The 26,325-nt window shown below is 39.1% G+C and overlaps 1 protein-coding gene across 4 annotated transcripts in view; it reads right to left on the reverse strand.

The window, feature by feature from the left end:
- Positions 1–26,325, reverse strand: part of AHI1 (Abelson helper integration site 1) — a 182,260-nt gene that overhangs the window by 100,573 nt on the left and 55,362 nt on the right. For 2 of the 4 annotated variants that reach the window (XM_059700403.1, XM_059700406.1), the window contains 2 exons: positions 21,235–21,431; positions 14,111–14,225 (listed from right to left, as the gene is read on the reverse strand). In XM_059700403.1, the coding sequence (XP_059556386.1) occupies positions 14,111–14,225; positions 21,235–21,431 (312 nt within the window). Of the gene's footprint in view, positions 1–14,110; positions 14,226–21,234; positions 21,432–26,325 lie in introns of those variants that run through there. The other 2 variants (XM_059700405.1, XR_009453406.1) reach the window with 2 other exon arrangements.

Here is a 26,325-nt window from a genome sequence, read left to right on the forward strand (position 1 = left end):
TGATTAATAGGAAGTAAATTTGACCTTTTATTTTAACATTAAAATATTTTTCATTATCAGAGATGTGGTCAACATTTTGGTGTACACATGTATTCCTTATGTTGATAAACTAAAGGTAACCATAGTATTTAACAACTGAAGAAAGGCTTCAAAATTATGGAATACTCACTTTCTTCAAGACCATATCTTAAGTTATTACCAGAAAAAAATTATAGGAAAATATATTTTAAAAATTACATATTTGGAAGTGTACCCTACATTAGTATTTTATATGCCCAATTGTCTTAATGATTAAAAAGTTGTCAATTGCAGTTTGAGATTATAAAAATAGTAAAATGCATCATATGGTTGATATTAAACAATAGTAAATGTATTCTTATTCTCAAACTATAAAAACAAACATAAAGGAGTGCTGGTCAAAAACAATTTGGCCATCTTATAACCTCTCTCCTCTTGCCTGCTGCAGCCATGCAGTTATTGTAATTCTCCCTTTAATTCTCACCTTTGAGTGAATTGACACACTGACAGTTTCATTTTAACTTGGAGGCACAGTAGTAAATTCAAAACTTTCACTATTTTCACCATGAAATAATGTTCTGATAAAAATAGTTGAAACCTTCAAAGTCTCGTACTTTAGAAATCCTATATAATAAAGCCCTAATATGCAAATTAATGGAGGAATGACCTGCAGAATGACTGGTCACTATGATGTGCACTGACCACCAGGGGGCAGACACTCAACACAGGAGCTGCCCCAGATATAGAGCATCCACCCACTGAGAGGGAGGTGACCAGCGGTGGTGACTGGGGGGCGGGGCCAGCCAATGGACGGTGCCAGGCCACCAGCCAAGGCACGATCACCCCTCCTGGTGGTCATTCCACAGATCAGCCCTGATTGCTGGCCAAGCTTAGGGACCCTACCCTATATATTGGGAACAGTCTCTTAGATTTAAAAATTAAAACCTGGCAAGGCTACTCTAACACTGAAAAAACAGGATGATGCAGCAGTGACATGCATGGACTCTGGCTTGCACATTTTGTAGTCAGTCCTGATTCTGACACTTTGTGTGACAAAGCCAATTACTTAACTTCTCTCTGCTTCAGTTTTTCCACCCATAAGACAGGGAAAATGGTATTACTGCCTCAGAAGGATCACGTTATGTACTACTTTTTATAATCAGAGCAAAAACATGTAGCTGCCCATATAACAGCAAGATGCCTTTCACCTGTATGAAAAGTATGGTTACTGGTGCATGCAGCATCCCAGATTGCGAGAGGGATGTCTGACTGCCAGTTTAGGCCTGATCCTGGCAGTCGGACATTCCCCAAGGGCGCAGGCTAAGCTTAGGAACGCCCCTCCCACCCCCCAGCCACATGAATTCTGTGCACTGGGCCTCTAATCTACACTAATAAAAGAGAAAAATGGTAATTGGCATACGGCGGTACCCTTTTCATTGGCTAATCAGGGCTATATGCAAATTAACTGCCAACAAGATGGCTGTTAATTTGTATATGTAGGCACAATGCAGGGAGGCGAAAGGGAAAGCAGGAAGAAGCCCCCTGCCACTGACAGTGATCGGAAACCCAGGGGGGAGCTAAGAGCTGGGGGGCAGGGCAAAGGTGGCCTTGGGGCCGCCTTTGCCCTGCCCCCCAGCCATGATCGGAGAATCAGGCGCCTTTGCCGCCCTGGCCAGTGATAGCAGGAAGTAGGGGTAGAGCCAGCGATGGGAGCTGGGCACGGTTGAAGCTGGCAGTCCCGGGAGCTAGAGGTCCCTTGCCTGGGCCTAAAGTGAAGCCCACGATCGCGGGGCCGCTGCAGCTGCGGGTCCCCGCTGCCCGGGCCGGACGCCTAGGCCAGAGGCGTTAGGCCTGGGCAGGGGTGGAGCCTGCAACCGCGGGGAGCTGGGGGTCCCCTGCCCAGGCCTGACACCTCTGCCGGAGGCCTCAGGCCTGGTCAAGGGGCCGATCCGGTGATTGGTGATCGGAGGGTGATGAGGGTCAACTCCTCTGGCCGAGGCATCAGGCCTGGGCAAGGGGCAGAGCCAACAATCAGAGGGGTCTGGGGGGTCCCCTGCCCAGGCCTGATGCCTGGGCCAGAGGCATCAGGCCTGGGCTGGGGGCAGAACCAGTGATGGGGGGAAATGAGGGTCCCCTGCCCAGGCCTGACGCCTCTGTCAGAGGCGTCAGGCCTGGGCAAGGGGCCGATTCTGCGATTGGAGGGTGATGGGGGTCAACGCCTGAGGGCTCCCAGTATGTGAGAGGGGGCAGGCTGGGCTGAGGGACACTCCCCCCCACACATACCCAGTGCACGAATTTCGTGTACCGGGCCCCTAGTCTATAATAAAAGCGTAACATGCTAATTAGACTGGATGACCTTCTGGATGTCCTTCCTGACGAAGCCGGGGCTGCAGCCACAGGATTGAGGCAGCTGCAACGGCTGTGAGGGAGGATCCAGGCAGCCACCTGCAGCTGCGAGGGAAGGATCGAGGCAGCTGCTGCAGCTGCGAAGGCCTACTCTTGTATGAATTTTATGCATCGGGCCTCTAGTATATTATAAAAACCACTATTATCATGGAAATGCTTAGTCATTATGCTTAGAACTTGTATTTTGAAAAAAAAAATGCACCAGAGGAATATGGATATATGACATTCCCTAAGTTTAATTCTAACACTGTGATTTTTCTTTCTAAAATTTAGTGGGAGTTGTATAAATTTAAAATAAAAACGTTCAATAATTAAAATAGTTCTGCATATACTATCTATCATTCTTATTGCATTTTAAGTCAAACACAGGTAGGTATCTGAAAACTTTCACTGGCACTAAACACTTTCCTCTATTTTCAAATGACATGCCACCAAGATGAAATGACTTGCTCCCAGTCATAGCATACGTAATAGAATCTGGATCTAAATTCAGATGTCTCCAATTGCTTGGCTAAGTGCTATTACCACACCATGTATTGATTTAAATACAAAAAGAAAAATAAGAAAATTTTAGAGTCTCTATTCAAGTTAAAATTGCTTTTTAATACATCTGCACAATTATGATTCTGAAATCTTTCTTTAAAATATATTTTTATTGATTTCAGAGAGGAAGAGAGAGGGAGAGAGATAGAAACATCAATGTTGAGAATCATCAATCCGCTGCCTCCTGCACACCCCCTACTGGGGATCGAGCCCTCATCCCCGGCATGTGCCCTAACCAGGAATCGAACCGTGACCTGGTTCATAGGTCAATGCTCAGCCAAGAAATCTTCAATATTATTTTATAACTATGTATGGTGCCAGTTGTGGTACTGGAAATATCAAGGGGAACGCTATGTAAATATGACTTTCTAACCACTAAGCTGTACACCTGAAACTAATACAAAACAAAATTGAAAGGAAAAAAAAAAAGTGGTGGTTAAGGAAATAGGACAACTGAGAATGTGATGTCCTGGAAACCTGTGTATTAAGATGTGATCAAATGTGTCAAACGCTGCTGATAAGTCTAGTAAGATAAGAACAAAGAACTGAACATTGGAATTTGCAATGTGCAAGTCACTGGTGAGCCAGAAAAAAACAGATTAGAGATGGAACAAATTTATGGAAGATGAGAAGTGATTTGAAACGTATCTCTGAAAACATTATGATAGGCTGCAGTAGATACGGGATCTGACAGTGAAACTCAGAGCGCCTGTGAACACAGATTCAGCACTTTGGGTAGACAGCAAAACAAAACAAACTCCAGGAAAAATAACTGAAGGTTCGTATATAAAAACACGTAAGCCAAACAAGATGCTGATTCCACATAAAATGGATGATGCTGAGCATTCACCCTAGATTTAAAAAAGTAAAAAATCAGTGAAGTGTCTCTAAAAGTAATACTGAACAAAGCACTTGGGAAGAGTAAAGACTTCCAGAACTGTTGTCCCACTTACTAGTATTCTCATTCTGACAAGTAGTCCGACAGCCTGAGTCATATATCTTGCCTGTTTACCCGAAATATAAGCTGCCAGTTAATATGTCTTAGCTATATAGATGAAGTTCTCAACAGACTTCCTGGTAAGGTGAACAAAACAGTGAGATTACAGAGCTACTTACACAACAAAAGAGGGACACCATATTTGTATCCAGTCCTTCATGAAAAAGAAAAAAAAAAAGATGCCAAGGATCACCAGAAAAAAAAATCCATGGCATGAAAGAAAAAGGAAGGATACATAAACAGATGAGAAAACTGAACAGAGGAAACATCAATTCAGAGAAAAGAACTTTACTTTGAGATTTAGAAAGATACAATGACATCTACAAAAACTATGATACTAGAAAACAGGAACAAACAGGACAAGAAAGAAACCATAAAGATTAAAAGGATGATTGGTTCCCTGGCTGGTGTGGATCAATGGTTAGAGTGTTGGCCCAAACACCTAAGTGTCGAGGGTTTGATTTCCGGTCAAGGGCATATACCTGGGTTGTAGGTTCCATCCCTGGCCCTGGTATAGGCGGCAACCAAATGATGTTTCTCTTTCTCCCCCCTCCCCCCCTACTCTCTCTAGGAAATCAATGGAAAAAAATACACTTGGGTGAGGATTAACAAAAAAAACAAACAAACAGGATGACTGGTGAAGAGAGATTGAAAATAATGAGAAGACTCTGAGAATGACTAGTTCAAAAAAGGAAATGAGAAGGAGGAGTCAAAGATGCATCCGGTTTCCACCTGAAAGAAGGGTAATGCCATCATCAGAAACAGACAGAAGAGTAAAATATTCAGGAAATTTAGGCTCACTCATGGCAATGATTACATTTCTGTCACATGTACGACAAAAAGTGGTTAGCTTACCTATCTTGCTACACAATTTTGAGGATGAATTATCGTTTCTGTGATAAGATTTCATACTTCAGAGCCATATATACGACAATATCTCTCAAAAATTTTACATTTGACCTTTTAAAATAAGATGCTATATGTAAACAATTCCTATAAAATTCAAAATGTAAAAAAGACAAATTAAGAAGTTGTTAAAACATCAGGATATCTCTAAAATACAAATTCAATAATCTGGCATATACTTTGGCTATGTTCACATTAAATTATATAGTTTTCATATTCATTAAATTTTAGTTTATGGTTCTCAGTTACATTTTTTCTTATTTTTAATTATTTCACTTTTAAAATTAATCTTCTGGGAATATGCTACATATGCTTGGACAACCAAATTTAGTAGGTTCATAAACCCAACACACACACACACACACACACACACACACACACACACACAACACATAGAAATGTGACTGGAAAAGAAGAATAACTTCAAGTAAGTTTTCTGTGTTTAACAGATCAGAGAAAAGAGCTGAAACTTTTAAGGTTGGAACTGTACATACCATATAAATATCATATAAAATAGCTTCTTACAAAATAAATGGCTAGGAAATAGCAAATTTAAGCTCATTCAAATCAGAAAATTTAAATGAGAAAAGTTTGCATTCATATTCTCCCCTCAAAATATATTAGGTGAAATTTCATCTCATTGGGGACATTAATACTAAATGCATGTCCCTGTGCATAAAGAACCATTAAGTTTATTAATATTTAATAGAGTTGATAAAAATAATTTTTAAATTAGGGAATAATAAATATGTAGAATATACTTTATTAATAGGGGTAGGAACAATTTACTAATTCATATGACATTATTTCAGTAAATAAAAGGGCTTTTATTCCAAGTGAAGGTTTTAATCTTTAGTAAGTAAATTAACTTAGATCACTGGAGAATTCTTAGTACAGTACTGATATTGGTTACTAAAATGGCACCTTATATCTTTAATTTAACAAATAGCAATTTTAGAGAATTTAATTATGAATGATACAAAAAAAGTCGAACAAATGAAATCTGTCTTTGTGGAAGAGAAATATAAAAGTCATATGTCAAAGGAAATAAATCCACATGGTCAAGGTCTTTCACTCAGTGTCCAGAAAAACCCAAATATGAAAATAGTCCTACCTGTAGGGTTTTCATGTTGACTGGCATGTATGTGGAAAGCCAAAGTTTCACAAGTGTGTTCTAGTGGATTATTTAAAGTTTGAGATGCTTGTTTGAAAACTTTCCTCTTAAAATTATTTCATCTTAATGTCTTTTTGGCATACTTCTAGAAATCCTCTGTCCATTATTTGCTTCTCTGACATGTTCTTTTTTTCTGTAATAATCACTTAACACGCCCTGGCCGGCTTGGCTCAGTGGATAGAGCATTGGTCTGCGGACTGAAAGGTCCCAGGTTCGATTCCAGCCGGGGGGCGCATGCCTGGGTTGCGGGCTCGATCCACAGCGGGGAGTGTGCAAGAGGAAGCCGAGCAATGATTCTCTCTCATCATTGATGTTTCTATCTCTCTCTCCTTCTCCCTTCCTCTCTGAAATCAATAAATATATACATTTTTAAAAATAATCACTTAACACATTTTATTAAGTCATGTCTTAAATAAGATTTCCTCCATTCCTTGGGGCACAATGCAAATTGCATAATTTCAAACTTAAAAAAAAATAATCAAAAGAATCTCCCATAAAAATCTCATGTTGTTTGGTCTCACAATATCTTATAAATTTCAAAGTATTTAAAATATTTTTCTGATTGTCACAATTCGATGAAGTAGGAAATTCATCTTAAGTAGAAAATAGAGACATTATGCCTGGAGAAATAAAGTCAACTCCCAAGATAATACTGGGAAGTGGCTGACTAGGGCTCATGCCCAACCCTTTTGGCCTTCTGAACTCAGGTCCACTGTGTTTGCCACAATAATGCACATGTCCTCAATTCATATTCAACAAATTCTTGCTTTTAAAAATTGCATAATAAAAATATTATTCTGTTTAGTACCATAAAGTACACTTAAAGAGATCTGTCTACAAAAAATCAGTTAATTCTATATTAAGTAGATTATATGTATTATAATAAATTTATTCCTTTCACCCATCCCAATACCTAAACTTACATCTTGGATTTCTGGAGGTTTGAAATCAGCTTTCAATAAACCATTCTTTTTCAATTAACAGTTTAAAGTTCATTATGTAATACTAACAGAACACTCTGCCAATTCTGATGCGATGAGAAAGATCTTTGAAGTTCATTTTACCTTCCTTAAAATGGAAACCCCCTTTTAACATCAACTGTGTTTATTGAGAGTCATTCTGATTCCTATTTTTTGCCAAAATGTTTTCTTTTCTTCTTTTGAAATACAAGAATCATCTTGCTTCCAGCTTACTTGTAATCTACCTTCTACAACTGGTTATAATCACAGAATCTCTGGTGAAATTATGGCCAAGGCAGGGTTCATTTTACATTTCAGTTAATTATTGTAAAAGTTTTGCACTTCCCGGTAAAAAATTAAATCTTAAGAAATAATGAAATGTTGAAATCAATAAAATTTAACTAGAAAAATAGCTCCTAATTTTAAGAGTTAATTTTAATTTTTTATTCCTGGTCAAAGGAGTAAGTATATACTTGGCAAAGACATGCAAAGTAAATAGAAAAATATAGCTCTTTAAATAATATTCAAAATGTAAAAGCATGTAAGTCAACTGGACAGATCTTGTAACCAATACTGAAGTCATTAGAATGATGTTATGATGTTGTCTAAATCAAGTATTTGACTGTTTAGGATGTGGTAAAAAGTTAGATTCAATGACTGGCTATCAAGTTTAATACCTGTTTATGTGAGCTAATGGAGAGTGCAAAAAAATATGAAGACCGAAGCTACTGGTTGATTTTAAAAACCATGTCACACTCTGCCTCCCCCATCAAACTCAGGTCCACAACTAAAAAAGATAATATGAAGGTCATGCTAATAAAGTCATACTAATAAAATGATTCATTTCATTTTGTATCACTCATCTATTGAAAATGAACTGAATTTCACACAATGCTGTGAAAAAATATTCTTATCTACACTAATAAAAGAGAGAAATGGTAATTGGCGTACGACGATACCCTTTTCATTGGCTAATCAGGGCTATATGCAAATTAACTGCCAACTAAGATTGGCAGTTAACTGCCAACAAGATGGCGGTTAATTTGCATATGTAGGCACAATGCAGGGAGGCAAAAGGGAAAGCAGGAAGAAGCCCCCTGCCACTGACAGTGATCAGAAACCCAGGGGGGAGCTAAAAGCTGGGGGGCAGGGCAAAGGCGGCCCTGGGGCCGCCTTTGCCCTGCCCCCAGCCATGATCGGAGAATCAGGCGACTTTGCCGCCCTGGCCAGTGATAGCAGGAAGTAGGGGTAGAGCCAGCGATGGGAGCTGGGCACGGTCGAAACTGGCAGTCCCGGGAGCTAGGGGTCCCTTGCCTGGGCCTAAAGCAGAGCCCACGATCGCGGGGCCGCTGCAGCTGCGGGTCCCCGCTGCCCGAGCCGGACGCCTAGGCCAGAGGCGTTAGGCCTGGGCAGGGGCGGAGCCTGCAACCGCGGGGAGCTGGGGGTCCCCTGCCCAGGCCTGACACCTCTGCCGGAGGCCTCAGGCCTGGGCGGGGGCCAGAGCCAGTGATCGGGGGGAGATGGGGGTACCCTGTCCAAGCCTGACACCTCTGGCGGAGGCGTCAGGCCTGGGCAAGGGGCTGATCAGGTGATCAGAGGGTGATGGGGGTCTACGCCTCTGGCTGAGGCATCAGGCCTGGGCAAGGGGCAGAGCCAGCAATCGGAGGGGTCTGGGGGTCCCCTGCCCAGGCCTGATGCCTGGGCCAGAGGCATCAGGCCTGGGCTGGGGGCAGAACCAGTGATGGGGGGAAATGAGGGTCCCCTGCCCAGGCCTGACGCCTCTGTCAGAGGCGTCAGGCCTGGGCAAGGGGCCGATCCTGCAATTGGAGGGTGATGGGGGTCAACACCTGAGGGCTCCCAGTATGTGAGAGGGGGCAGGCTGGGCTGAGGGACACTCCCCCCCACACACACACACCCAGTGCACGAATTTCGTGCACCAGGCCCCTAGTATCTTATAAAAAGATATACCACATTCTTACAAATACAAACAGGCAAAGATGATACAATTACCCTGCTGCTGGCTAATTACCTCCCGCCCCTCCCCCCATTGAGTAATTGTATTTTTTACTGAATAAGTCACATTTTAAAATTTACTTCTATTATAAGAACTCCTGAGATGACTGAATGGGTTCTGAGATTTTGACCAGCTGTCACAGAACAAAATTCCTCTGTAGAGAACTTGCTGAATTCACTGAAGATATAGTATATTATGTTCACTACATGCTGACACATTATAAGCTATAAATTACAATTTAATGTAAAATGTTAAAATTACAATTTTCTTTCCTTTTTCCCTAGCTTTATTAAAGTACTAGAGGCCCAGTGCACAAGATTTGTGCACTTGAGGGGGAGTCCCTCAGCCCAGCCTGTGCCCTCTCGCAGTCTGGGAGCCCTCAGGGGATGTCCGACTGCCGGCTTAGGCCTGCTCCCATGACCCCCACCCTCCTGGCAGTCAGACATTCTAAGCCAGCAGTCGGACATCATTAGTGCTGCTGCAGAGGCAGGAGAGGCTCCCGCCACCACTGCTGCACTCGCCAGCCATGAGCCTGGCTTCTGGCTGAGCTCCTGCATGGAAAGTCTGCCCCCTGGTGATCAGTGCATGTCATAGTGACCAGTTGTTTTGCCTTTTGGTCGATTTGCATATTAGCCTTTTATTATATAGGATATTTAGAAAATAAAATTATATAATTTTCTTTCCTATACAAATTATGATAGATGTAGTTTTGTTTTTAATAGGATTAACAGATGTATTATTTTCTAATTATGATAGTGACAGCCTAATGAACAGTTCTAAAGTATCTCTTACAAGTTGTATCCAGATTTTTTCTCTCTATCCCACCCCTCATTCAGATACCAGTTGTATACTAGTATATATTTTTTAAAATCCTCACCCAAGGATATGATTTTTAAATTGATTTTTAGAGAGAGAGGAAGGGAGAAAGAGAAATATTGATGTGAGAAAGAAACATCGATTGGTTGCCTCCCATATGTGCCCCAATGAGGACTTGAACCCACAACCTTTTTGGTGCATGGGGCAGTGCTCCAGTCAACTAAGCAACCTGACCAGGGCAGCAGCTATATTTTTAAAAAACACATTTTATCATCTCTTTCATACTCATACCTTTGGAGAGTCAATTTTTTAGAGAATAAAATGTGAATTCCTCAGGAGGGCACAATTTGACCCAATCTACCTTTGCAGACTTTTTCCTAACACATCTATCTCACCATTTCCTCCAGCTAAACTAAGACTCTATGCCAAGCTCTGCCAGGCGTGTGTGCTTGGTAACCCGCTTCTTGGCTCTGTGGGCTCTCCTGAAACCCCACTCGCTGATGAGGCCTATGATGAAGACAAAGGCACGGCCATGGAAGGCTTTATAAGACAGGGTAAGGACTCTGGAACCCATTCTAATTGTGGCAGCCAGGGTAGTCACATGATCTAATTCAGCTTCCAAAGAAATGTGTTGGCTCCCATGGGGAGAATAAGCTAAGAGACAAGAGTGGAAGTGAGAAAGTGGAGGGAAGAAGAGGAATCAGGAATGGCTCCTAGTTTTCCTAAACAACTGGCTAAATGTGCTCAGATTGGGAAGAGCTGGAGTGTGGCAGGGGAAGTAGAAGCGAAAGGAAGGGTTTTAGGGGCAGGAAATCAAGAGTTCTGTTTGGACATGTAAAGTCTGAGAAACCTCTTAGCTGCTCTGTCCCTCTTTATTCAGTGACACTTTATTTATACTGTGATTTCAGAACTTACCTCACTCTGAAATAATTTGCTGCAATCTCACTTGTCTCCCCAGCTACTGTAAGCTTCCTGAGGGCAGACTGTAATAGTTAGTCCACATTCTTAGATGAGGGCTTTAAACAAAGTAGTCACTTAATTTTAGAATGAATAAAGGTAATATTCTAGAAACTCTTACAAATACAAACCAAAGGAAGAAAATACTTTATTAGCAGTTTACACTATCTAGAACTCACCCTGAATAAGGTCACCAATAGTTACAACAGACCACAGACCATAAACCCACCTTCCTTCTAGCATATAAACACACACACACACACACAATCAACCCCTGCTTTTTAAAATTTATCTTTATTGTTGATAGTACATATATCCCCCTTTTCCCCCACATTGACCCTGTCCTCCCCACTCCCTTCCCCTCCCCAGGCCTTCACCCCACTATTGTCTGTGTCCATGGGTTATTCACATATGCATATAGCTTCCTTGGTTGACCTCCCCACCCCCCTACCCCCACCGATGCCCATTCCCTCTAAAGATCCTCAGTCAGTTGCATGCTTCTATGTCTCAGGATCTAATTTGTTTGTCAGTTTATTTTGTTCATTGGATTCCACATTTAAGTGAGATCATGTGATACTTGTCTTTCTCTGACTGACTCATTTCACTTAGCATATTACTTCCCAGGTCCCTCTCAACTCCTGCTTGTAAGCCTCTAGCAAGATGGATAGTGGGCTAGCTCTATGTAAATAGCTTTTATTTATACTGTACAAAGCCAAACATCTAGAGATATCACTTGAATATTTAGATTGATGTTCAAAAATGAAAATCTTACTAAAAACCTATCTATATTCTGTTTTTATAATCCTACTAGAGGCCCGGTGCACGAAATTCATGCATGGGTAGTGTCCCTAGGCCTGGCTGGAGATCAGAACTGATCAGGTTCCCTGTCTCCCCACCTCCTCCTTCCCTCAGTGCCCTGCCACTCGCTGGTCACCCACCATGTTCCATGTCGCCTCTTGGTGGTCAGCGCACATTATAGTGAGCAATCAAACTCCCGGTCTCCCAGTCGAACTCCTAAGGGGACACATTGCATATTAACTATCTATCTATCTATCTGTCTACCTATAGATAGATAGATAGATATTTCATGTTCTAATAGATTATTTGTAGAGTTGAGAACACTTAACTATTTATCCCCTTTTAAAACTGGTTTGACTACTAATTAGAATCACAGAATTTTAAAGAGAGAAACTCACAAAACCCAGAACCCTTATTTACCTGTAGGGATAAGAAAACTGAGGCCTAAAGAAATTGTTCAACACTCTATAATCATTTAGAAATGAAGTCAGTTGTAGAAATTAGTTCATCTGTTTCCTAGTGCAAGATTTCCCCCCTGAGAAGATTGGCTTATTCATGAATAAAATTGATTAATTTGGCAATTTTGCAACAAATTACATATTCTGCTTTTATAACTTTTCTATGCAGTGATATAGCAATAAATTTTATAGGAAGGATATGCCTTAAAATGAGGTCAGGCATATTAACAACTAAAACAAAATCAAGTGAAGTACTGTCATGTATATAACATGGCTTAATGGTAATGCTTCTGAGGTAGAGGACACATGGAGGGACATGCATGACATAAATACCCCAATACAAAGCTTATTTGGCCAGAAAAAACTGAAGGCAAGCGGAGCCAATCCTATGTACAATGGTGAAGCTTGTAAGGCTTGTCTTTATCATACCCAGCTTTCCTCTTATCCTTTTTCTTTATTCTTTATCTGTCCCACTGGTAATCCCGCTTCCATTTCAAAGGCCTTCCTATCTATCCTCTCTTCCCTTTCCCTTTACAGAAAAGAATTTTATATCTATCATCTACACCTTGTTGGCTGACAAACTTCAGACACTACTTGAATGAATTTTAATACATTAACTCAACCAAACATTTCCGTTCCATGCTTTTAATCCTAAAGTGTGGAATGAAAAATTTGTTCCCAGAAGAATTGTAGATTCAGGAGAAAAATGATAGAGATCAAGTGGTAGAAACAGGTTCTCTCCCTCCTAGTCATTAAAATGACATGGTCTGAAAAGCAAACCAAGTATCTAGTTAGGGTGCAGAGAAGGAATCTACAGGGAGAGCACAGGGTGTGCCCCCCACTGTACATAAGAAGGACCAACACTTTGCTCCAAATTCTGGCAGATATCTGGAACATTACAAATTTAAAATTTAAAATTGCTAATTGTTTGGGATAACTTAATCATTATACTGATTTGAAATTAGAACGCAACGTATTTTCAAAGCTAGCTTACATATACTCATCATGTTTACAATTTAAGAATGTTATATTTGTATAGTGCCTTATGCTTACAAAGTGTTTCATATGTGCTATGTAATTTGAACTTCAACAGAATGTAATGTAAATATCATTTCTACTTTCCAAGTGAGGATTCTTAGGTTCACAGGTAGTAAGTTATAATAAAAGGCACAGCCAGGAGTGAACATAAGAATTCTTGATCCAAATATTTTCCCACCATAATATGTAACTTATAAAGCACTATTAAAATAACTTGTATATGTAAATTGCAAACACTTTTAAACTAGAAAAGTAATATTGTCCCCAAATTTCTAAGTAAATTATATCAATCTTTTCAAGCCAAAGTTTCTTATTATAATCTTTTTGTTGAAGATAATTAGGTTTTCTCAGTTGCCTTAATTTTTAAAACAATTCAATAATATACAAAATACTGTCAAAAACATATAGCTAGTGAATAGAAACAGGCATCTTTCCATCCCCAAAGTCACATTCTCACATAAATGCTTTATCTTTGATGTCCTTTGAAAACCTTATTCAAATTATTTTAAAACATTAGCCTAAAAATTTGCATTGTATAGTTCATTTTAACTCAGTGATTCATGTAGATTTTTACAACTAGCTTCTTTGCATATCTTATTAATTTGCCAACTTTGAAGAAACATGATATCACTGACAGGTTGAAGCCTGTTTCTGCCAAAACATTTTACCTTGAATTCCTTGAAGTCAATTATAATTTAAAAAGTCAATTATGGTTCTTTTACCTAAGGGAAACAGAATCAGATTTAATAGTATACATGTTTAAAACTCATATGTTTTGCTATTTTTAGTTTGTTATCTCTTCTATGGAATAGAGGCTGAGAGTATTTACTATTAAAGTTACCACATTCAAATTTGCTTTAGAAATAACTTCAGTGATTTTTGAAGAAAAAAAAGATGCTAGAATATAATTCAAGTGTGAAAACAGACCATTACAATGCTATGAGCAATATTTCTAAAATGAAATAAACAACATTCATGAAGAAGATAGCATGTGAACATTTAAAAGGTCATAAGAAAGGGGCTCACCAGTCTGAGCAAAACCAAACTGACGCGGAGGCTGAGTGTCCAGCAAGTCTGACTCTTTTAACTTAGACTGTTGTGAGGAGGCTGATGTTGAAGTAAACGAGAGATTTTTGTTGACCTGTAATAGGAAAGGCAAATCAGACAAAAGCGTAATTTCCTGGGTTACTGATGCAAACACTGTATGAGAAAGATTTGCTTACTAGTACGATGCAAACCATGACATGTGGTAGGTGAAAGGGAGTGGTAATAATTTATATGCTTGATTTTTTTAAAAATATATTTTATTGATTTTTTACAGAGAGGAAGGGAGAGAGATAGAGAGCTAGAAACATCGATGAGAGAGAAACATCGATCAGCTGCCTCCTGCATATCCACTACTGGGGATATGCCCGCAACCCAGGCACATGCCCTTGACTGGAATCGAACCCGGGATCTTTCAGTCCGCAGGCCGACGCTCTATCCACTGAGCCAAACCGGTTTCGGCATATATGTTTGATTTTTAAAGTTTACAAAACAGAATAGTATTTTTATCAAGGAAGAAAAATAATGGCAATGAAAGTATAACTATATTAAAGTAAACCAACCTTATTAATAAAACAAGTTAGCTTATCATGGAACTGACATTATTCGTAATGCAAAATGGAGTGGTCTTAACAGTTATACAAAGAAATGCAAAAAATAAAAGTGACTCCTTGACAGCTTTCAATTAAGAAAGAGTTAAAATGTTTCAGACCCACATTTCTCTAGCATTTTGTGAAATAGCAGGTACTTCCTTTTAAAAAGCCTGCACAGAAAACACCTGTAATATTCTTGCTTATATACATCATGGTGACACAGATAACACAGCTGCAACCTAACTTGCCAAGTGAAACAATTTCCACTGCATCGAAAAAACTCATTCTTAAGACACTATTTAAAAACAACATTAAAGTAATGATCAAGCAATACTTCTGCAACAAAAACCATGTTCTATAAAACAAAAAACCTGATTATCTGAGTAAAATGGTCTCACAGAAATGAAATGCATAAAAGTATGAGAGTATCACTTCAGCTATCGCAGGAAAATAAGAATAGCTCACAAAAATGTATTAAATGTTTATTAGCAAATTCATCTTATAACTTACAATTTTGGCAATGACCTAGTTTTGTTCATTATTAATAAATTATTCATTATATCTTTATTATTTTTATCACTTTCAAAATCACAAGAAAATGTGATCTAATTTTGAAAAATCTGAAAGTTTGAATTTCTAATTTTACTGACAAAATATAATTTATGAATTAACAAAATGTTAAATGATAGCTAATGGTATATAAATCTTTGTATATGAAAATAGCTGGCTTTTTCTCACTTTTCTTAAAAATGATCACACCACACAGACGACTTCCCTGTATAAGCATTTAAAAATCCCCTTTTGATGTTTTGTATTACATAGTAGATTGCGGTTACATGCCCTTTATCTGACTCATTATTTGTAAACACTTCTCTTCTTTCAAAGTGATAGCAAATGGTATTTCTTAGATTAAGATTTTCTCTTGAGGCAAAGAGCTATTTACATAGTTGGCAAAATAGTCAACTAATTAAGACCATATAATAATATAGTCTTAAAGTTTCTAAACTCTTATGATATCATCTCATAAAAGAGAAAAGTATTTTTCAAAGTAGTTAGATCAGGTCAAATACCACATCAGTGCTAAAAATTATCCAGCTTTAAAAATTCTATCAGGCTCCGGGCAGGTGGAGCATCAGCCCATACACCAAAAGGTTTCGGGTTTGATTCCCGGTCACAGCACATACAAGCAGCAACAATGAATGCATAAATAAGTGGAACAACAGATGTTTTTCTCTCTCTCTCTGTCTCTCTCTCTCTGTCTCTCTGTCTCTCTCCCTCTCTCTCTCTCCCCCTCCCCCTTTCTCTCCATCTGTAAAAAAATAAATATGAAGAAAATTTAAAGAATATGATGAGGAGCCATTGAAAAAATATTTTTTAATTGATTTCAGAGAGAAAAGAAGAGGGAGAGAGATATAGAAACATCAATGATGAGAGAGAATCATCATCGATCGATCAGCTGCCTCTTGCACACCAGCCACTGGGGATCGAGCCTGCAAACTGGGCATGTGCCCTGACCTGCCCTGGAATCAAACCGTGACCTCCTGGTTCCTAGGTCGATGCTCAACCACTGAGCCATGACAGCCAGGCAGGAGACATTATCAAACGCTGATCAAAATTAAAGTTGACTATTTATATTAATATCATACCTAAGATAACAATGAAATCTTCTAACATTTCTGAGCTTTGTTTTCCATCTTTAAATGGAGATAATAAAAGTAGTATGTGTGCTTCAATGGGAATGTGCTGTGAGAGCAATAAAGATGAACTGGATAGAGAGCTAGTCACATATGCTAACCATAGAGCACTAAGTAACATGAGGGAAGAGATGGATTAGTCCTGGAGGTGTGGCTCAGTTGGTGGGTGTCCTCCCATTTACCAACAGGTTGCCACTTCGATTCCCGGTCAGGGCACATGCCAGGATTTCAGCTCGATCCTCGGTGGGTGGTGTGCAGGAGGCGGCCAACTGATGCTTCTTTCTCTCTCTCCGTTCCTCTCTCTTTAAAAATCAATAAAACACTTAAAAAAGAAAATAAAAGCAATGGATTAGAGTATGTTGGCAAAGGAAAATTATAAAGTGCTATGCAAAGTGCTATATAAATATTAGCTAATAACATCACTAGAAGAGTAATGAGATACCTGTAATGCAGTATGATGATGCAGTAAATTTTTCAGAGAGCTATACTTTTAAATGAAACTACTATACACAAAATGACATATTTATCGCTTAATTCTTTAGTCCACTTCTCTTTTTAGAATCATTTTTCAGTTTTACTTCTGTGTTCTTGAAAATATCTATCCCACATGGCAAACAATGCATTTTGAAATCTGGTACAAAAGAACAGGTGTATTCTGGGGACACACACACACACACACACAGGCTTCAATCTTCCTCTTCAGAAACTTACTCGTGCTAAAATAAAATAAAAAACACCAGGAAGCCTGGAATAGGATACTTAAATGCTTCCACTCAAACAGAAAGACTTGTCACACTTTTTAAATAAAATGCTGTTAAAAAACCCAACATATAATCTACAATTATATGTTCTTCTTAAAGCTTTTTTTTTTTCTCGCTAATTCTGCTCTTTCCTGCCACATTTCTTTAGAGACTATCAAATGTTCAGGATGAGTGGCAACATCAAGCAGATCATTCATTTTTAAGGTCTGAGATAACTAAATAGTATAGTGATTTGAAATTAGAGCTCATTTTCAAAGTTAGCCTACATATATTCACTACTTCATAGAGGAAGAAAAGTAATAATGACCATTATAAAGAGTGAAGCAATCTCTATTTTTGAAATACATGCTGTGGAAAAGAATTGCTTAATAATTTTACAACAACAGAAGGATTGGCTAAGATAGTCTACCCTACACCGATCTACCCCTCTTTTCACAACCCACTTTTCTGCTTGCCTCATTCAAAACCACAGTCTGCCAGCGTCAGTTTATGACCTCCATGTTGGGGGAAACTAAAAGCATACAAATTTAATCAAATTCCCAATAGAGAAAAAGGGAAAGAGATCACCTGAACTTCTGCCAAGTTCATTGCAAAACTGTTTTGCCTACTCTTTCAGGGCATAAGCACCTTTGCACAAAATATGCAAATACTAATTCTCTAGGAGGGGAATAATTTTCATGTTAAAAAAGTTAAAACATGCTAACAAGTAGTCTCCTTTTTAGTGATTAAATTTAAAAACATTTGGGCGAGATATAACATTCATTTTATATATACTTATGCGGGGACTCAAAAGGTAATTTTCGCCCCACACTCTAAATCCTTCTAACTGGCTAAGAATCAAATCGCTGCACGGGCTGCCATAAGAATGCGACCCAGATAGGCACTGGGCAGCGGAGGCCTTATGGCTCTTGTGGACCAAGGAGGAGGGAGCAGGGAGGGGGGAGGGGAAGTCACAGGCAGCTGAACAGACCCGCCAACATTCCCCGAGGCAACCAGAACCAATCAGTACCAGGCAACTAGGCAGGGCTGGAGAGCGGTGACCGCCTGCCGTGCCCTCCCCTCCCCTCCCCTCCGGTGCGGCTGCTACTGCGAGTTCCCTCCCCACAGGCGCCCCTCACGCAGGAAAGGGGGAGGCTCCGAGGGTCTTTCTTCGTTTTTTGTTTCTTAACCAGCTTAAAATCAATAGCCCAGAAGGCACATTTTGGGTGGCAAACTTTGCTCCCCTTCACTTACAAGACTGACCACTTTAGCTGACTCTAGGTAATAAAACTTCAAATTGGTTTCAAATTCTAACGGAAAAGATGCTTATACTATCCATATACTTAGGGTTACGAACATGCCCCCCTCCCTCCAGGTGCTGCTTGTGTTCCACTGTTGTTCCCAATGAGTCCATTTGTGGGGCCGCACAGGCCGTGAGCCACGTGGGCGCCGGGAGCACAAGTCCCTGCAGCCACGGGAGCCACGGGAGCCACGGGAGCCACGGGAGCCAGGGGATAGAGGCTGGCAGGCTAGAGGCGAGAGGAGACGCGCTCCCCGTCACGCAGCTTAAATGCCCAGGTCCCGCTGCGTGCAGTGGGAGCACTGCCGGGCACTCACACCTGACTGGGCATGCGCCCTGGCTCTGTCCGCCCTTCCCCATCCATCAGCGGGACTCAGACGCAGAGTGCTCAATGCGGCGTTCTGGCAAAGCTGGATGAATGGCATGCCAATACTGGCTGGTCTCTCCTTTGACCCTTTTCCCTTAAATAGTAACCAGATTGTTACAATGGGATCAAATCTACTTCCCAAATAGATCCCAAATCTATGACCTGCATCTTCACTTTTACCAATGTTAAAATTAATTAAACAAGGACGCCGGTAGACTGAGTGTGAGAACAGACAAGTAATCCTTTCTGTCAAAGAGTAGTTTAGGCAGCTGCCATTTTGGCCGCATGACTTACAGCTCTCCTGGGGGCCGCCATCTTGAAATGGCAAAGGCCAACCCCTCCCTTTGAATTCGCCAATCGCGAAAGACTGTGAGCCTGAGCTCCAATCAAGAGCGAGGGACAGGTCACGTGGGTCAGGATTAAAAGGGGGGGGGCACCTTCTCAGTGCGCCCGCACTCCCAGACCATGTGTGTGCCCCTCCTGCAGGTAGAGAAACTTGCCTGGCTGCCTGGCTCCTGGGGTGCTGTGTGCGCCACCAGGACCCCTGAACTTGGGGGCTTGCCTTCTTTCTTACACTGAGACAACTCTAATGCCACGACAGTCTCCACAGGAAACCAAAGTCTGGTCCTGTAAGTGCCTCAAGGTTACAAAACTGAACCTAAGGACAACAAAGAGCTAACTAGTAATTGCTTTGCTTTGCTTACATCTTTACCCAGTTCCTGTAGGTGGGCATTTAACCATTTAACCATTTCCCGTTTGCTGCTGCCCAATTCACATTTTGCTCAAATAAACGCTTAAAATGTTCAATATGTCTCCGTTTATCTTTTAACACCACCCTAGCCCAGGCTAACCTCCTCTTTCTTGGACTATGTAACAGTTTGCTACTTGGTCTCTGCTTAGAAGATTCTTACTCTCCTTTAAAATCCCTGCTCACATTTTCCCCAGCCTAACACCTCAATGGCTTGTATCTCTAATGAAAAGATCCTAACTCCTTAGTGAAGGGTAGCATAATATGCCAACCAAAAAGCATTTCCTCGATATTCCAACTAAATCTAAACCCAGGGCCGGAGTGTGGTCTGTGCTGTGATATACCTTAAACTCTCTAACTTTCAAAGAAGCAAAGGAGATAAAAAGAAAGTATAGTCAACTAATGGTGTCTCAATGTAATTCCTTGTATGTTTGGTTTAAAACTGGTCAACAACAGCAACAACAAAAGCTGGTCAAGAGGACTATCAAAGGAGCAGGGAAAGGGATAATATTTATTAAGTGCCAGGCACTGTGTCAAAAGGTAAGAACACAGCAAGCCTCCAGTCCGTCTTTAAGGAGCTCAAGACTAATTCTAACTAAAAGAACTATTAAGGTCAAACATAATAAATATTGTTAAGGACTTAAGCTTCTCAATACATTTTATCACTTATCTTTGAGAAAGATTTTTTAGTTATTTGTCACTAATAGAATACTACACTAATTTTAATCAAGCATCCTCCTCCTCATTTTCATTATCTATGTTCCAGTTTTATAGGCAATACCTGTTTTCTAAAGTACTTTTCTTAGTAGTGAGATAGAACTTTTAAATATGCTTATGACACATTCGTATCTACTTTTTTAGGAAGTACATGTTTCTTTTATATAGTTCTTTGTTGAAGTCTATTTCTCTTTGTTTTTGCATACTAAGGCTATTCCTTTATATACTAGAGGCCCGGTGCATGAATTCGTGCATGGGTGGGGTCCCTCATCCTGGCCAGCGATCGGGATCGGGACAGGCCGACTGGGGGGAGAAGCCGTGGGAGGTTGGCAAACTGCGGGAGGTTGGCTGTGGGAGCGCACTGACCACCAGGGGGCAGCTCCTGCATTGAGCATCTGCCGGTCTTTAGGTTGTCCGGTCATAACAGTCACTGAAGCTTTTATATATATAGATATATTTTAAATTGACTTTTAGAGAGGGAAGAAGAGGGGTGGGGGGGGGGAAGAGAGAGAGAAAGAGAGAAACATCAATGTGAGAAAGAGACCTCAATTGGTTGCCTCCCACATGCCCCCTTACTGGGTACCAAACCTGCAGCCTAGGTATGTGCCCTGACCAGGAATTGAACCAGGGATATTTTGGTGCATGGGATGATGCTCCAACCAACTGAGCCACACCAGCCAGGGCCACACACTGGTATTTTTAAATAAAGAAGCACATCCTAGGCTGGTCTTTACAGAGATATCAAGTCAGGAAAACATGATAGATTATCCTAAGTTCAGTCTGTTTACTGAAGTTAGTGATTTTATAACAAGTACTAGAAAGAAACTATAAAAAAGCCTAGTTTTAAGTAAACTAAATTCAATTAATACTTATTGGCATGACAATGCAAAATAGGATAGAAATGGTTTTAAAAAGTCCAACTTCTCAACTGCATAAAATAAACATACCGTGACAGAATTGAGTCTTTGTATCACTTGCTGCATCTTCATTGAAGAATCTTTAGTGTGGACATAGTCATCAATCTGAAAAGAGCCTTGTTGAGGCATGTTAGAACTGATGCATAAGGCATCTTGACTTTGGTGTATTCCGGGGAATGGAGATGTTCCATTGTAGCGGTTTAACGTGTCAGCCTCCTGCTGGGCAACTAGAAAAATGAATCCGTATTAGTTCAAATTATAATAGCAAGAGTGTAATGAAATAATTAAGCCACCTAATTGTAACATTAAATAAATAAGAAATTGCATAATACATTTCAAATACTGGGTAATAAGATAACTTGACTGGCAAAATGTAAAATTACTGAATACTATAAAACAATAAAGAAGAAATTTCACAGATTATTTCAAGCCAGGCAGTATTATAATTGAGCCCTGAAAGCCATGCGCTATCTTGGTCTGGTAAATATAACAATTGCATGGAAGCCTAATTTGAAATATGTATAGAAAGAAATGATACACAAAATCAAAGGCATTCTAGCTGGTTTGGCTCAGTGGGATAGAGTGTCAGCCTGTCGACTGAAGGGTCGTGGGTTTGATTCTGGTCAAGGGCACATGCCAGAGGTTGCAGGCTCGATCCCGAGCCCCAGAGCACATTGGAAGGCAACCAATGGATGTGTCTCTCTCACATCGATATTTCTCTCTTTCTGTCTCACCCCTCCTTTCCAATGTCTCTAAAAATCAATAAAAAAAATATCCTTGCATGAGGATTAACAAGCACAACAAAAAGGCATTCATAACAGCATTAAATAAAATGCAAAAAATACTTCACAAATATATCTCCCTAAAGCAAAATGGTGAAAACCATTTCTCTCTCCCTCCTAATTCTAATACGTATATACATTTTATGTAAGATATCAGGGTGTAAGTGTTATCTAACATTTTAACAATTTAAATGAAAATATTTTTCATATTTCTACAACTCATAAATAAATAAAAATGTAATTACCATTTTTATTTATTTTATTGACTTTTTTAAGAGAGAGAAGGGTGGGGGGGGGAGAGAAACATTGATTTGTTGTTCCACTTATTTATGCATTTACTGGTTAAGTCTTGTATGTGTGCCTTGTCCAGGAATAGAACCCACAACCTTGGCATACTAGGACAATACCCAAGCCAACTGAGCTACCCAGCCAGAGCCTATAATTATCACTTTAAAAAGCTTTACAATATCACCTCTAATGAAGCAGCATAATTTATTTGTGCATTTTTCTATTATTAAATATTTACAATATTTTCTGTTTTCCCTCATTACAGATCATGTGTGAACAATTACTTTCATAATTTAATTTGTTTCTTAAATAATCCTTTGGATTTAATTCACTAGAGCAGAATGGCTGACTCAAAGGATGTAAGTTTTTTATGATGATGATGATGAAAACAACACCATCGATGTCACACTTTATGGTTTTTAGGATGCTTCAACATACATTATCTGATCATTTAAAATAAGTTCATTTGAAAAAATTTAAATGTCTGCCTATATGTACAAAGGAGAAAAAATATAAAGTAACCATTTAAAAACCAATTTCCTTAATGAAAGGCATTTCTAAGCGTGACACGAAAATAAATAAAGCAAAGATTCATAATATGGAATTAACAGAAGAGCCTTCAGAGACTCTGTAGACTCTTGAAGTTACATACAGAAACATGAATGTGTGTATGTAAATGTTTCTGGAAATCAGATCCATAACTTTTATCAGATTAGCTATCAAAGGACTGCATGAGTCAGAAAACACTAAGAATCACCAACATAAAATATAGACGAGTTTTCCTACCTGAACATTTAAAGAGTCTTCATTAAAATAAAAAAAAAAAACTGCAGTAATAAAAATTAAAAAGCAAATGACAGGTAATTGAGTTTTTTTCACCCCTGGCTAAAAAAGAACAAAAGGGACCAGATATGCCCTCCTGCTTGAAACTACCAGGAAATGGGCAACACCCAGAGGGAACAAAGCTATCTTTCCTTACAGATATGATTGTCTATGCAGAGATAAGCCTATGCTGAGGCAAGTGAAAAATGTAAGAAAGAAAACTGAAGGAGGTATTCATTCTCAGGCCTTGGCCCCACATTTGTGTGAAAAATCTGAATGGAATCTTAAAAAATAAGTCTCTGGAATAATTGACTTTAGCAAAATTTCAATACACATGGTAAACATACAAAAATTAATTGTATTTCTACATACAAGAAGCAAAGAAACAAAGAAATTTTTTAAAAATGCCATTTATGGCATAAAAATATGACATATTTTGGGAAATATCTGATGAAACATATGAAGGATATGCACACTGAAAACTACATAATGCTACTGAGAAAAACTGAAGAACCTAAATATAAAGAGATATATTGTGTTCATGGTTGGAACGGTCAATATTGTTAAGATGTTAATTCTCTCCTAAGGATCCATATAGTCAATGTAATCCCACTCAAAATTCCAGCAGGTTATTTTTTGAGGAACTGTCAAATTCTAAAAATCCAACGAAAAACCTAGAACAGCCAAAACAACTTTGAAAAAGATCAAAGGGAACGTACACAACCTGACTTCAAGTCTTATTGTAAAGCCAAAGTAATCAAGACATTTTGTATTCATTTAATGAAAGGAAATTCAGCCACTAAAATTATATATCCTATATAATAAAAGGCTAATATGCAAATAAACCAAATGGTAGAACAACCAGTCTATGACTCACATTGACTTCCAGGGGGCAGACCCTCAGGAGCTTCCCCCTGATGGTCAGTGTGCTCCCAAAGGGGGAGCACCACTCAGCCAGAAGCCAGGCTCACAGCTGGCGAGCACAGCGGTGGTGGGGGGAGCCTCTCCTGCCTCCAAGGCAGCGCTAGGGACCCCGAGGGGTCCCCGACTGCAGGAGGGGGCAGGCCAGGCTGAGGGACCTCCCTCCCCAGTGCACAAATGCCATGCACCAGGCCTCTAGTAGAAATATAATTATCATGATGGGAAAATTGCTCATAATGTATTATTCATTGGAAGAAAAACAGTTTATAGTACCAATATAATATACAACAAAAATATAATATACAAAAGGGTGATTTTTAATTAATTTTTAATTATTATCAACATTGGTTTTACCAACCATGAATTTGAGATACATATAAAAATTTTTAGGATTTGTATTTTTATATTCATGTACTACTTCATTCACACACTCTAAATGAAGACTAGCTTAATAATTAGTGTTTTCTCCATATTGACCTTGATGATGGTATTAGAGAACATAACTGAGGGAGAAGACCTGCTTATAATCACCTTTTCAATGACACATATTCCTTAATACCAATTACTGTTCTTAGATGGAAGTGTACCTCTTTCTACACTTAGATTTTGTGGGTCTGACTACTATTTTCCAGTACACATTTTGGACTTCTTTTCAGCACACTCAGAAAATTAATCAGAAAATTATTTTTGCCCTAGCTGGTTTGGCTCAGTGGATAGAGCGTCGGCCTGTGGACTGAAGGGTCCCAGGTTCGATTCTAGCCAAGGGAACATGTCTGTGTAGTGGGCTTGATCCCCAGTATGGGGCGTGCAGGAGGCAGCCGATTCTCTCTCATCATTGATGTTTCTATCTCTCCTTCTCCCTTCCTCTATGAAATCAATAAAGAAATATATTTTTTAAAAAGAAAATTAATTTTATTCTCAAATATTCAAAGATAGTTTAAAGAACAAGAGAAACTTTAAAGATATAAAAGTGACCTATGGTTTAGAATTTGGAAGGCTTAACATTAGTAGATGGGTCAGAGATGAATTAATCAACACATGAAAATCATGTTCCATGATCTTTCTTTACTGTACAAAATTATCCTTTTAATATTTCATTGATTTCTGCTGCTATGAATGGAAAGTAAAGCTGAGTTTAACTATTTAGTGGCATTTTTTCATTCCCTATGTTTTTGTATTTGCCAGATATATATTAGCCATGATTTCAATTTAAGCTCTGAGTGAGAAAGTATGCACAGAAGCATATATACTGAGGTAAGCACTGTTATACAGGATAGCAAGCTTTGGGGTATTTATTTTATTCTTTTTGCCAAACTGTATTTTCTAAGTATTATGCTATGCTAAGCATGATTTATTTATTTTTTAAGATTTTTTAACTAGTAAAAAAATAACAAAAGGCTTTGCCTAAATATTTATGTTCCTCCATTTTTCCCGGCATTAAGATGGTTTTCAGAAAGGATTAACATGGTGTAAGTGGATGCAGATGCAGAATAAACCCCAAATTATGAATATTCGTTTCCATTGTCTAAAGGGAATTTTCTATACAAAAGACATCTGACTGGAATTAAAGGAGTCAAATTAACACCCTTCTCTGTCTTCAGCACCTCTTATTCTGTGACTGTGACAAGAGAGATAAAAACATCTGCAGAAATATTCACAAAGACATAGTTTCTCAGATACTAGAAACAAAAAGAAGCTGCTTGCTTCTGTTCTTTCATTCTTCCCCTCCCCGACATTACACAAATTATTCACCTATTTGTACAAGATCATACAGATTGTAAAAATAGGTTATGATAGATGACTTTGGAAATTCCTTCAAGCTCTATGCATCTAACATTTCAAAGGTTTCTAAAAACACCTTTACATACGCCACAATTGGAGTATAATGTTGCCACTAAATAACTGTATTTCTTCACTATTTTCTTTTCTTTGTGCTAACTTAACTTTGTACATTTAAAACTTAGCCCTAATCTAACCTGATGTTTAAAACTCACAATTTTAATAGTCTCAGCCCCTCTTGTGAGAACTGTACTAGAGCAGGCTCTGAGAATGCAAGGATACCAACCCCCGCTTGGGGTCTGACTCTTTGGAGGTCAATACAGAGAGGTGGCAACTACATTTGCTTAAAATAATGTTTTGTCAATCAAAATACTTCTACAATTATCTCCATCAGCTATAATTTGGGATTCTAAATTTTACACAATTAAAAAAATTCTTAAAATGTCTTCAGAATTGACAAACCTTTGATTTATGTAAGTTCAATGCTTTTGTATATCTCCTGGACTTTAAATAATTATAAACAATAACA

The sequence above is a fragment of the Myotis daubentonii genome, chromosome 6 (assembly GCF_963259705.1).
Source record: "Myotis daubentonii chromosome 6, mMyoDau2.1, whole genome shotgun sequence".
In the NCBI taxonomy this organism is placed as follows: Eukaryota; Metazoa; Chordata; class Mammalia; order Chiroptera; family Vespertilionidae; genus Myotis; species Myotis daubentonii.